This window comes from Harpegnathos saltator, unplaced genomic scaffold, assembly GCF_003227715.2.
Source record: "Harpegnathos saltator strain DR-91 unplaced genomic scaffold, Hsal_v8.6 scaffold234, whole genome shotgun sequence".
NCBI lineage: Eukaryota > Metazoa > Arthropoda > Insecta > Hymenoptera > Formicidae > Harpegnathos > Harpegnathos saltator.
The window spans coordinates 152,573-166,617 of record NW_020230022.1 but is presented as its reverse complement, the minus strand read 5'-3'; the positions used below and the strand labels follow the sequence as shown (position 1 = coordinate 166,617).

General features: G+C 40.4%; 3 protein-coding genes across 3 annotated transcripts; 2 read left to right on the top strand and 1 right to left on the bottom strand.

The window, feature by feature from the left end:
- Positions 1 to 465: 465 nt before the first annotated feature.
- Positions 466 to 924, top strand: LOC105185416 (uncharacterized). Its single transcript, XM_025298676.1, has one exon. The coding sequence runs from the start codon at positions 466 to 468 to the stop codon at positions 922 to 924; it is 459 nt and encodes a 152-aa protein (XP_025154461.1).
- A 5,174-nt stretch (positions 925 to 6,098) lies between these two features.
- LOC112588505 (protein ALP1-like) lies at positions 6,099 to 7,522 on the top strand. Its single transcript, XM_025298675.1, has 4 exons — positions 6,099 to 6,476; positions 6,652 to 6,747; positions 6,825 to 7,374; positions 7,505 to 7,522. The coding sequence occupies exons 1-4, from the start codon at positions 6,463 to 6,465 to the stop codon at positions 7,520 to 7,522; spliced, it is 678 nt and encodes a 225-aa protein (XP_025154460.1). The 5' UTR covers positions 6,099 to 6,462.
- Positions 7,523 to 9,237: 1,715 nt separating this feature from the next.
- LOC112588504 (uncharacterized) lies at positions 9,238 to 10,752 on the bottom strand. Its single transcript, XM_025298674.1, has 3 exons — positions 10,228 to 10,752; positions 9,498 to 9,751; positions 9,238 to 9,425 (listed from the first exon to the last, which is right to left on the bottom strand). Exons 1-3 carry the CDS (start codon positions 10,404 to 10,406, stop codon positions 9,238 to 9,240), a joined length of 621 nt encoding a protein of 206 aa, XP_025154459.1. The 5' UTR covers positions 10,407 to 10,752.
- Positions 10,753 to 14,045: the final 3,293 nt, after the last annotated feature.

Genomic DNA, 14,045 nt, shown 5'->3' with positions numbered 1-14,045 from the left:
GAACAGGTGCCTCAAGGAGAGGGTATTCCTCCCAGAGTGGAGGAGTGCCAAATTGGTTCTCCTCCTGAAGGAGGGCAAGGCACCCGGGAGTGCGTCGACCTACAGGTCGATTTGCCTGCAGGACGAGGCGGGCAAGATGTTGGAACGTATCGTTGCCGACCGCCTCATCCAGCATTTGTCCTCGAAGAGGCCGAATCTCCACGATCGGCAATATGGATTCAGGCCCGTTCCACGCTGGACGCGATACCTGTCTATCTCTGGCGCATCCTCGCGGCCTACTTCGAGGACAGGGATCTCATCTACTCAGGGAGAGGCGGGGTCCAGGGCCGGCGCACAATGAAACACGGTGTCCCGCAGGGGTCGGTTCTCGGCCCCCTGCTATGGGACATCGCGTTCGACAGGGTACTTCGCTCTCACCTCCCCCCTGGCTACCATGTCATCTGCTACGCAGATGACACCTTAGTAATGGCCGGGGTGGAGAACTGGGGGGAGGCCCGCCTTCTCGCGGAGGCGGTACTCGTATCGGTGGTGGGCCCCATCAGTAGCCTGGGACTGAAGGTGGCACCCCAGAAGACAGAAGCCGTCTTTTTCCATGACGGCAGCCGTAGGGCACCGCTGAAGTCTTGGGTCCTGATGGATGGAGTTCCCGTTCACGTCGGGCTCACAATCAAGTATCTGGGCCTGACGTTGGACGGCCGCTGGGACTTCGAGCTGCACTTCAGATATCTGGCCCCCCGGGTCCGCAAAACAAGTCTGGCTCTGGCCAACCTGATGAAGACCCAGGGGGGCCCAGGATGGAGGGCTCGCCTTCTGTACGTTGGTGTCGTGCTCTCTATCGCCCTCTACGGGGTGCCCATATGGGCGCCCCAGCTACTGTCCAGCCGCCGTAGCAAATGCCTGTTGCGTCAGGCTATGCGGTGGTGAGGGCGATCCGGGGGTACGGCACCGTGTCGCACATGGCGGCGACCACCCTGGTCGGCTTTCTCCCCTCGTGGAGCTCCTAGCTCACGAGAGGCATGTCCTCTACTGGAGAGTGAAGGAGCTCCACGAGGGAGGGGAAGGTCCAACGGCCAGGGACCTGACGGCCTTAAAGTCTCAGGCCAGAGCCCGGGTACTGGAACGGTGGTCGGCTATATTGGCCGACCCCCGGGGACCCGGGCTCCGAACGGCCTAGGCCGTCCGCCCCTGTCTGTCCGAAGTGGCCGACAGGAGGGGACGGGGAATCACTTTCCCTCTGGCGCAGGTGCTGACGGGACACGGGTGTTTCCTGTGCCGGATTGGGAAGTGGCTCACCACCGGCTGTCAACGTTGCCCGGAGCCTATGGACACGGCGCATCATACGCTGGCGACATGCCCAGCATGGAGCTAGCAGCGCCGTGTCCTGGCCTGGGCGGTGGAGTGCTACGTGGAGGACCTCTCGCTCCCGCGCATGGTTCGCGCCATGTGCGGGAGCGAGGAGGCATGGGGGCGGCGGCCTCCTTCTGCTGCGATGTTATATCGCGGAAGGAAGCCGCCGAGTGGGAGCGCCGCCCACGTAACCGCCGCAGGGAGCGGCAGTGAAGGCGGCGTTCCCCAGGGACGGGTAGCGGGCTCGAGGTGGCGCCGGCCGAGAAGGAGCTGACATCGGTTCGCCGGAGGTTTTCTCCTCGGACCCGCCTTCGGACGCGTGGGGGAAGGGGTGACGAGTGTGTAAAGCCCATCCGCTTCCCCCCAGGCGTCGGTAGAGATAGATGAAGGGGGAGTGGAAGCTTGATTGGGGCCGGGCTCCACTCCCCCGCCCCCCTTGATGAGCAAGAGGGGCGCGAAAGGAGGGTGGGTGTCCCCTCCCTCCAGTAAGTGTTACCAAAAAGCCAACCCGGCCGGGGACCGCGCTCCCGATTTCCTTTGTGAGAGGGGGTGCGGTACTTAGGCGAGGGGCTCTGAGGGAGGGAATACGGGAGTAGTTCCCCTGACTTCCCCCACTACGGTCCAAAAGGTAGACACCCCGGTGGGGTTTTAGCCGATAAGAGTCTGGCATAACCCCCCCAAGGGGCGGGGGTATTCATGAGGATTTCCCCACCGTTATAAAAAAAAGAAAAAAAGGAGTAGTAATATAGTGCTTTTTATTCATTTAGCGTATATATAATGGTGTTGTATCTGGCAAATTATTTACCTAAACATATTGATTCTGAACATCAATTTCATTTGGTTCAACAACATATGAATGACAATGTTCGTCAAAACCGAGAATGCGTATATTTTTACACAAAAGCAATACAGTTTCCTGCTTCACAAATATAGCATTCACTAATCCAAAATGTGGCAAATCGTCGTGTATACCAGTACAATACATCTCCCTTTATATAATCGCTCGTTATAATCGATCCATTTAACAGGGATGAACTTTTCATCAACTTGACAAATTACACCGATAGCCCAAGGTCCTTGGTTTATTATGTTATTTAAGATTTCATTATTCGATAGTCTGTATGCTAAACGCAACTGGTGATCGATTGCAATGGTTTGAGTCAAATTTATTCGACTCGCGGAATTTCGAGCTGCTTGTAACCCTAGTGCGTGTTTTCCTTCGAATCTCATGCACCAGAAGTTATGTAGAGAACCATTGTCATGAATAATGCGCCAATAGTGCATTGTTACGTCCTGGAGGAGGAACGTAACTGGATGCTTACATTTGCAAGCTCTAACGTACTCGCAAGTCTACGGTGCCGATCAAGGATCGGAATGACTCTTTTATACGGCGCGGACGTATATCGGAGGTCCTTTATTTAGGTCAAGGAACTGAATCATTTTACCTGGGATGGGACCGTGATCGACAGTTGAGAGAGGTGGGCTAGAAAGGTGATTTTAAAATCAATTATTGGGGACTTGAATAAGTTCTCGCTGTTTCCCGACAGATGGTGTTATCTTAGCCTTTTTGCATCAGGCAATACTATAGCCAACTTCATCGTGAAGCTCCACTATTAGGTTCGAAGTGACAGTATATATTATTCCGTTGAAGCGTAAACAACATATTTTTTTATAGCGTTAAACATGTTGAATTTCGTGCCAAAAAAGAGTTTTGCAGGGAATTTTACTGCATTACCTTTTTCAAAAAAAATCTGCAGCTGAAGCACGTAGAATTCTTGTGGAGACTTACGGCAACCATGCTCTGTCGGAAACAACATGCAGGAATTGGTTTAAACGCTTTAAAAATAATGATTTTGATGTAGAAGATAAAGAACGCTCTGGCGCACCGAAAAAGTTTGAAGACGAAGAATTGGAAGCATTACTCGATGAAGACCCATGTCAGACGCAAAATGGACTTGCAGAATCATTAGGAGTTGATCACACAACAGTTGCTAAACGTTTAAAAGTATTAGGAATGATTCAAAAGCAAGGAAATTGAGTGCCGTACGAATTGAAGCCGAAAGACGTTGAACGGCGTTTTTTCACGTATGAACAGCTACTCCAACGACAGAAAAGGAAAGATTTTTTGCATCGTATCGTGACTGGCGATGAAAAATGGATACATTACGATAATCCGAAGCGTAGAAAATCGTAAGGTAAGTCTGGCCATGCATCAACATCGACGGCAAAGCCGAATATCCATGGTTCCAAGCTCATCCTTTGTATTTAGTAGGATCAGCTAGGTGTAGTATATTATAAGCTCCTTAAACCCAACGGAACCATCACGGGAGATCGCTATCGATTACAATTGATGCCTTTGAGCCGAGCATTGAAGGAAAAATTGCTGCAATGCGAGGAAAGACACAACAAAGTAATTTTGCAGCATGACAACGCTCGGCCACATGTTGCAAAACCGGTCAAAACCTACTTGGAAACGCTCAAATAGGAAGTCCTACCCCACCCACCGTATTCACCGGACATTGCTCCTTCCGACTACCTTTTCGTTTCGATCGAAGACTCATGGCCTAGCTGAGCAGCACTTCTATTCCTATGAAGATGCCAAAAAATGGATCGATTCGTGGATAACCTCAAAAAATGAGTCGTTCTTTCGACATGGTATTCGTATGCTGCCAGAAAGATAGAAGAAAGTAATGGCTAGCGATGGACAATACTTTCAATGACATGTTCTTTACTAACTTTTTTAAATAAAGCATTCATTTTCACGAAAAAAGGCGAGAACTTATTCAAGTCCCCAATATATAAAGAAATAATTTGAACAAATAACAAAATTTATTAAAATTAAGATAGCAGGCAGTACCAATGGTGTCAGATGCAATATATTGCGATGCTACAGCGCATGCGTGAGATGACGTAGAAACTCGCTGCTTGAGTAAAAGCCTCAGTATCATATCTTTTTTAAGGTATTATAGCGCCCGTATTATACTATTAGGTGTACAACTTTGCTTCCGCCGTTTTTTTTTGCAAAATTCGAGGTTTCATTGTAAAAAACTGGTTATACATTTATGATTCAAAGTATTGTCCATCACTGGCCACTACTTTCTCCCATTTTTCGGGCAGCGTACGAATCTCGCGTTTAAAAAACTGGTCATTTTTTGAAGCGATCCACGAATCGATCCAATTTCTTACTTCTTCATAAGACCGGAAGTGCTGATCAACCAGGCCGTGTACCATTGATCGAAACAAGTAATAGTCAGAGGGAGCAACGTCTGGAAAATACGGCGGGTGGGGTAGGACTTCCCATTTCAACGTTTCCAAGTATGTCTTGACAACTTTCGCAACATGGGATCGAGCATTGTCATGTTGCAAAATCACTTTATCGTGTCTGTCGTTGTATTGCGGCCGTTTGCCTTTCAATTCTCGGTTGAAACGCATTAATTGCGTTTGATAACGATCGCCTGTGATTGTGTAATGTGATGTGTAACAGCTCATAATACACTACACCGAGCTGGTCCCACCAAATACAGAGCATGACCTTGGAGCCGTGAATATTCGGTTTGGCCGTCGACGTGGAAGCATGGCCGGGATATGCTCATGATTTTCTGTGCTTGGAGTTATCTTAATGAACCCATTTTTCGTCCCCAGTCACAATGCGATGCAGAAATCCCTTTCGTCTTTGCCTTTCAAGCTGTTCACAAGCAAACAAACGCCGTTCAACATCTCTCGGTTTCAACTCGTACGGCACCCAATTTCCTTGCTTCTGAATCATTCCCATGTCTTTGAGGCATTTTGAAATTGCTTGTTGGGTCACTCCCAATGATCGTGCCAATTCTTCTTGACTTTGACACGAGTCTTCATTAAGTAATGCCTCCAATTCTGCATCTTCGAAAACCTTCTCTCTTCCACTGTTATGCCGGTCTTCGACATGAAAATCACCATTCTTGAAGCGTTGAAATCACTCGCGACACGTTCTTTCACTAATAGCAGCCTCACCATAAGTATTTGAGAGCATTCGATGAGCTTCAGCCGCAGATTTCTTCATATTGAAGCAGAAAATTAAAACCTCCCGCAAATGACGAGAATTTGTCTCATAAACTGACATTTTCAATCGAGAATAACTTTATGATGCAGACACAAATCGACTAATGTTTCTATGGGGTTATGTTGACAGATGCCCAAATTTATTGCATGACGTATATGATCTATTTATTTCGACCACTACTTACCGCTAAAGCCATCTATAGGAAAACGGCGGAAGCAAAGTTGTTCACTTAATACGTATTGAGAATTGCAATCGAGTAAATTAGATAATCTAAATCGTGGTTATTTTAATTGGTCCGATAGTAATTCTCAATCTATAATCTAATATGAGTCTAATACAAATATTATGTAACAGTTACATAGTTGAGTGAAAAATTATAATGTTAATGTAACGTAACTGTTACTTAGTATCCGCTGGAATTATAATGTTAATGTAACTGATATTTAGTATCCACTGAATAATATAACTTAAGATAAGGCAATCGTGCAAGAAACGCGGGAAAACTACGCTGAAGCCTGGAAGACAGCTGATCGGATAGCGATCCGCTGTGGCATAGAGCTCCTACGTCATCTCACGCATGCGCTGTAGCGTCGCAATATATTGCATCTGATCACTGGGGGTGCGTTCCACATGACGCTCGCAACGATCAGATCGCTCACAATTCATTCCATTTGGCGCTCGCGAGTATCTCACGAGAACTATAATGTGCAACTTCAGACCATTAAAATAACGTTCACAACGCTCGCGCTAAAGAGGTGGGTCGGCGTGAGGGCAGGATTACGATGAACTTTACGTAACAGGACGTGAAGTGACGTGACGTGAATTTGACATTTGAGATTATATTTGATATTACGATCAGCGTAACGTGCCGTAATAATGAATTCTGCTGTGAGGCAGTATCAATTTGTAAATTTAATTTTGGCCGGGTATTTGTATCTTCAACTGCAGAAGAGGAAACAAATACGAACCATTGGTGTGAGAGATATTTTTCGAAGAAGAATTAAGTTTGGTGACGGGCATAACCTAATAGAAGAACTCCGTTTTTGTAATCCACACTTTTTTTTATTTACACAAGGATGAATGTCGAAAGGTAAGAATTAGTGAATATTTGGCAAAAAATATAATCATTTTACAAATTAATATGTCTGCTTTTTTACATTGTTATACCTCTTGGTCTTGCTTGGTCTACTAATAAAGAAGTGCAAAAGATTAATAGTTTTCTGACATAGAATTTATTTTTACAAATTATATGTTTATTTTTTTAGATTTGAATACTTGTTGAGCTTGGTTGGTCCACTTTTAAGGAAACGAGAAATGTATACTGCTCTTTCACCCGCTCAGAGGCTTGCTATGACATTGAGGTAAAATTACCAATGTTTACTTTATTTTAATTTATCAATTTCTCAGAGTCGATTTAATTTATAAATTTGTTTTGCAGGTTCTTAGCAGCAGGAGACAGTCAGAATTCTCTGAGTTTTTCTTACAGATGTGGCCAGAGCACTGTCTCTAAAATCTTGGCCGCAACCATTCGAACACTTGTTTGTGTATTAAAAAATATGTTTGTGAAACCTGCTTTAAATAATGCAAAGTGGCTTGAGTTATCTGCTGAATTTTGGAAAGAATGGCAGTTTCCTCATTGCGTGGGAGCTATCGATGGGAAGCACGTTCAAATACAAGCCCCACAAGCTTCTCAAAGTATTTATTTTAATTACAAGAAGACGTTTAGCATGATTCTACTGGTAGTTTGTGATGCACATTACAATTTCATTATGCTGGATGTAGGAGCAGAAGGCTCACAAAGTGATGGCGAAATTTTTCAATCGTCTGAAATGGGTCGGCGATTGAGTGACGGATCCCTTAACTTGCCAAATTCAAGTTACTTGCCAGGAACTAATATTGATATGCCCTACTTCCTTGTAGGAGACGCAGCTTTCCTTCTAAAACCTTTTCTTATGAAACCCTATGGCGAGCGCAATATATTAGGTGTAGTAAAAAGAAATCCATTATTTTTCCAATAGATGGCTTTAGTTATCTGTATCTCGCGTTGTATAAGTCCGATCGGGTTCCACTAGATGGCGTTAGAAAGATGAGATTTCGTACTAAAAAAACCTTCCTGAGAGTTTTGTAATTAGTTGACTCAGTTTTGTTTGAGCGAGCGTCAAAGATGGACACTAGCAAAGAGAAAATACGCTATATTTTACAGTTTTACTTCGATAAAGGCGAAAACGCAAGCCAGGCGGCTGAAAATGTGAATAGTGTTTATGATCCTGATACTGTAACAGCCAATCACGCGCAATTTTGGTTTCGTCGATTCCATTCCGGTAATTTCGATGTCAAAGATGCACCACGCACTGGAAGGCCAATTGTCGAAAATATCGATAAAATCATGGGCATTGTCGAGTCCGACCATCATGTAAGCACTGTTTCGATTGCCCAAGAGCTAAAGATTGCACAAAAAACCGTTTGGAACCATTTGAATAAGGCTGGATACAAAAAGAAGCTCGATGTATGGGTGCCACACGAGTTAACGAAAAAAAACCTCATGGACCGAATTTCCATCTGCGAATCGCTGCTGAATCGCAACAAAATCGACCCATTTCTGAAGCGGTTGGTCACTGGTGATGAAAAGTGGATCACTTACGACAACGTCAAGCGAAAACGGTCGTGGTCGAATCGCGGTGAGCCGGCGGAAACGGTGGCCAAGCCAGGATTGACGGCCAGGAAGGTTTTGCTGTATGTTTGGTGGGATTGGCAGGGAATTATCTACTATGAGCTGCTCCCCTACGGCAAAACTCTTAACTCGGAACTGTACTGTCAACAATTGGACCGTCTGAAGGAAGCAATCGCCCAGAAGCGGTCAGCTTTGGCCAATAGGAGAGGAATTGTGTTCCATCAGGACAACGCCAGGCCACACACATTGATAGTGACTCGCCAGAAGCTCCGGGAGCTTGGTTGGGAGGTTCTTATGCATCCACCTTATAGTCCGGACCTGGCACCAAGTGATTACCATCTGTTCCTGTCCATGGCGAACAATTTTGCTGGTGAAAAATTCGCTTCAAGAGAGGCTTGTAAAAATCGACTGTCTCAATTTTTTGCCAATAGGGACGAGGGCTTCTATGAGAGAGGCATAATGAAATTACCTTCAAAATGGCAACAAGTTATCGAACAAAACGGCGCATATTGGACCTAAATCGGATCATTCTAACTATGGTAATTAAAGCCTTCAATTTCATGCAAAAATAATGGATTTCTTTTTACTACACCTGATATCCCATAGCGAGTCTGTGTTTAACTTGCGGTTAAGCAGAGCAAGGAGATTAATTGAAAATGCCTTTGGTATTTTAGCTGCTCGTTGGAGAATTTTTCGTCGCCCTATTATTGCCAAAGAAGACAATGTGGAAAGCATCATTGAATATGCCGTTTGCCTCCACAATTTCATCTGCAAGACAGGTGACACAAAACTCAACTTGCAGTATTGCCCCCCTTCTTTTGTGGATCATGAATTGCCAACTGGCGAACTAGTAGAGGGAGCATGACATTGTTGCTGAAGAAAATGAAGCTATCATTAATGGTCCACGGATGGGTGCAAGAAATGCTGCTCTTAGTGTCATACAACAGAGAAATGTACTGAAGGAATTCGTGAACGGACCTAGGGCTATGTGCCATCAAAATATTATTGTAAGGATACGGCAAGGAATTATCCCCTCTCAGGATGTACATTTATTGTCATGATAGTTTTTAAATTAAATAAATCGAGATATAAAACATGAATAGAACGTTTTTATTTTTAAGTAAAATGTATGGTAAACGAAACAACAAGTTTAAATAATTTATCTAATATTAACATATAATTAATTTGTTATTTTTAAATCTTCAGCCTCCTCCTCGCAATTTTGAATGATGGATCTAAATTTCTTCCTGTACTTCAATTTTAGTGCGATATTTTTTAAATTCTTGAGGCAAGATTCAACATTCTTACCAATTGAGACATCTGGATCATTAATGTCGATTGAAGGTAGTGATGGTATAGGAGGAGCAACTATAAATTTATTGAGATTAGCAAGAGTCTCTTTGAACATCTCAGTAGTTTCGTCCATCTTTGCCTTCTTACATCGACCTGTAGGTCCTAAGTACAGCATGCTTGCAGCTGTTGATGATCCAGATGAAGATGATGGGAGGGCAGAGTAAGTAGCAAATGGAACATTAACTGGAGCACTAAGATCATCTACAGTCTGCTCCTCTAATATTTCGACATTATCTGAGGATTCGGCCAATGACGGTAGAAGCGACATCTCTTCATCTCTGCATGATAACCTTGCTGAAGATATAAGTACCGACGACATTGGTGGGAAATTGTCCACAGATCTACAACCGGAAATAATTAATCAAATCATGACAGTTAGAACAAACCGCCATATACAATCGTCAATAAAATTATCGTCTAGATAAATCTAAACAAAATTACTTAAAAAAAGAATAAAAAAAGCCAATTAACGTTCTCGACTTTTGCGAGCATGTTTTACTTGAACTGAAAAATGTCATTTGACATTGTGTTGTGTATTCAGACAAACATACAGACAACATGCAGATTATAAGACAAACATACAGACAACATACAGACGCCAAGTACAGATTTTGAATTTATTCTCCCTACTTTCCGCAGTCTTTTTAAAAGTAAAAATGTGCTGTGTCTCCAAAAAATTGCTCAATTTGATATATCTTATAAGTAGGTTTATACGATTTTTTTCGCGGCATTGCGACATAACAAGGTTACCTATGCATTAAATTTTTATTTGAATTTACCTATGCAATTATTTTGTTGACGAATGTATTAAACTTACTTCCTTTTCCTAATATGAGGTGTCAGAAATGACATAGCACTATATGTTGGCCATTCTGGACGGGTTGAGGCTGCTGCTCCAGACCTCCTCTCCTGCTCAAGAATACGCTTCTCTTTTGTGAACCTCTCGCGAAGGGTTTGCCACCTGGCTATACAATCTTTTACTGGTGCTAAAATCATGAAAAAAAATCTATATGAACTTTAAGTTCATATAAATCAATCAAAAAGGATGAATAACCTACCATTGGCTGTTTCGGCCACAATTTTCCATGCAGACTCTTTTATTCCGATATTCTTGAATCCTGCATGTCCTTTATTATATATTTCGGGATGCGCTCGCACACACTCTATTAATAAAATATCGTTGATCGACATTTTCTATATGAATTTTGTCTGTATGTTTGTCTGTATGTCTGTATGTTGTCTGTATGTTCGTCTGAATACACAACACAATGCCAAATGACATTTCAGTTCAAGCAAAACACGCTCGCAAAAGTCGAGAACGTTGATTGGCTGAAAGTGTCACGTGAATGTCGATTTCAATATTTTATATAGAACCCCCTATTTTTACATATCTTGTAGCTTATCTCGAGAGCTTTCCAAAAGCACTTATAACTAACAAGGGACATTCAGCAACGCGGAAATTCAAAAGAATCTGAAACTCTGCATAATTGTAGAGCAGATATACCTAATAACAAAACAATTTTTCGTTGGTGCCCAAAAACGGTTTTAAGGGTGGAAACAACCCCTTGAACAAAGTTGATTTTTGTCTTTCTAAGCGAATATTATCGAAACTATTAAAGATATGAAAAAATGTTTTAGACAAAAGTTTTATGGTTTTAAAAGTACTTTATTATGCTATATTTAGATTTTTTAAAAATGTAAAATTATGTATAAAATACCCCCCCTCCTTCTCTTTTTTCAAATTGTTAAAATCAATTGTCCAACTAAAATAAAGCTTATTTTATGACAAATTCAACCATATATAATAACATTATGTTTGGAAAAGGCAATATTGAAAAAAAAATTAAACATGTTCTTATATGTATGCTACGCGTACCAAACTTAAGGATTCGTTACTTGACGATGGCATTTCTTTCTTCCTCAAATCTTCCTCATAATTGCAAACTGTAAAAGATAAGGAAGGAAGAAAATAGAAAATCTAAAAAAGCAATAAAGTTGATGTTAAGAAGTAAGTAGGAGAAAAATAGCATGATAAGGATACAGTCACTAATATTTAAAAATGTTATAAATTATAAAATTTCACGTAATAGACGTTTATTTTGCCAACGTTGCGGCTACCTTTTTCATTAATTTAAACGACACGCGTAAATGTAAATAAATATGTGTGTGTGTGTATGTGTGTTTTTGTACGTGCGCACGTGTGTGTACATCATGGCAACATGCAAAACACTTGTCACAAGTTTTATGACTGTGCGACCAAAATAGCACTCTTTATCAAGTACAGTGCAATCAAGGTTAATTATATTGACATATGTTTTCTTCATTCATTTGCATATAAAAGCTGTCCATTTTGGAATACATTTCAGTGTTATTGAAGCAGTTATTGAAGCAGTACGTATATTATTATTGCTGTGAGAAATGTTTAATTAAAATATCCTTAAGATTTGTATCATAATGTCAGTAATAAATCCAGCTAATGTTATTAATTTGTTAATTGCGACATTTCATTTCACAAATATTGCAATAACTCCTGTTAATCATCAAGAGGTGGAACTCCATGATACAATTACTGATTTAATAAAGAGTGCTATACATCACGATATTACGATCGAACATGAGTGGGGACTTGATTTTGACGATCCATCAGAACCGCATGACGTACAATTTGTAGATGTGTACGATATTGATGCTGAAGAAGATAATTATGGAAATGAAGTTTGCACTGTGGATGATGAAGGTGGAAATGTAAACTTAAATTATAAGAAAAAGGCAATCGAATTTTGGAAGAGTGGAAAGAAAGGACATTTATCTCTTACTTCTGTACAACATCGTTTTAGAAAAGTAAAGTTTAATTAAAAAATAAGAAGAATAATATATAGTAAAATACTTGAGGCTTTTACAGTGTACAGTGACCGGCAGTGATTCGTTCCGCGACAGAGAGAACTCTATTTCCCCTCTCGCGGAACGCATCATTGTCGGTCATTGTACATACAGCTTTGACTATAAGTATAAAGCATCCCAAAAAATTTATTTAAATTGTGTAACAAAAACATACTATATGAATATATGGAGAACATAATATAGTATACGAGTATATGGAAAAATAATATAATAAAAAAATATAATATAAGAATATGTGGAAAATAATATTTATTTTACAATATTTATTGTAATATAATATAATATTAATATAATATAAATTATAATATAAATATAATATACATAAATATAATATACACATTATATTATAAAATATTAATATAATATTTATTGTAAAGAGATTATATATTTACTATGAGTATATGCATTGATTTCTAGGAAAATACAATGAGTTAGAGATGCTTTATACTTATGACCAAAGCTGTAAATTATATAGTTAGAGTCGCGTTGTTTTTTATTTTAAGTTTTACAATTTGATGTTTCGTGAACATTTAATTCGTATATAACTTCTTTTATTTTTGAATTCGAACTGTTTAATATTGAGATTTGTTTTCTTCTAGGTAAAATCTATTCAACAATTGCACAGATGGCAAGAACATGTAATGCGTGGGGGTTCAAATACAGACAAACTTGTAGTTATTGCTGAATATGTTCTTATAAAATTCCAAGAAGCTGTTAATAGAGGACTTATTATTCATGATATAAATCTGCCAAAATGGGCACTAGAAGCAAAGGAACAAGTGGATTTTCTTCATTTAAAGCAGGAAATTGGTGGATATGGAATTTTAAAAAGGCACATCGTATTACATCACGTAAAATAACTGCATTTAAAACGCGGTCTTCTCATTTAACTGATCTAACTATACGTCAAAACGCTGAGGAATTTGTAAATACAGTAAAGCCACATATTAATGTAATCGGTGCTGAATCAACTTATAATGCGGACGAAAGTGGCTTTAATTTAGAAATACATGCAGGAAGAACATTAGCTAATGTAGGAGTGAAGACAGTTGGAGCTACTATCCAATCTTTATCTGCTATGACTCATAGCTACACCATTATGCCTATTATATCTGCAGATGGACATCTCCTTTCGCCTTTGTATATAGTATTAAAAGAATCTACTGGTGTTTTTGGACCACAAGTAGAACAAACTCTTTTTAGACCAGTGAATATTTACATTGCGGCTTCAAAATCAGGGAAATTGACAACTGAACATTTCAAAAATTGGTTCCAAGAAGTGTATCTACCAAACACTGGAGAGAAAAGTATACTACTGCTTGATTCATGGACATTGCCCGAACCAATTGGAAGAACTTGTACCAAAAGACAAACATGTAAATATTCTAACAATACCAAAAAAAACAACTGCTTTTATACAGCCATTAGATGTTTTTGGTTTCAGAATCTGGAAAAATTTTGTTCGAAGCTTTTCTGATAGTGTTATTATAAATAATTATGACATAAATTCACATTTACGTAATAACATAATAAAATTGCAATCTTTAACACACAATCAACTGTCTTCTCCAAGATTTCGAAATTTATTTAGATATAGCTGGTATAAAAATGGTTATTTATCAACACGGCCTGAAAAATTTCATAATCCAATCGATTATTGTTATTTTAAAGAAGAAAAACGCATACCAAAATGTAGCATTTGTGGTAAAATTTTTATACGTTGGCTTTTATACG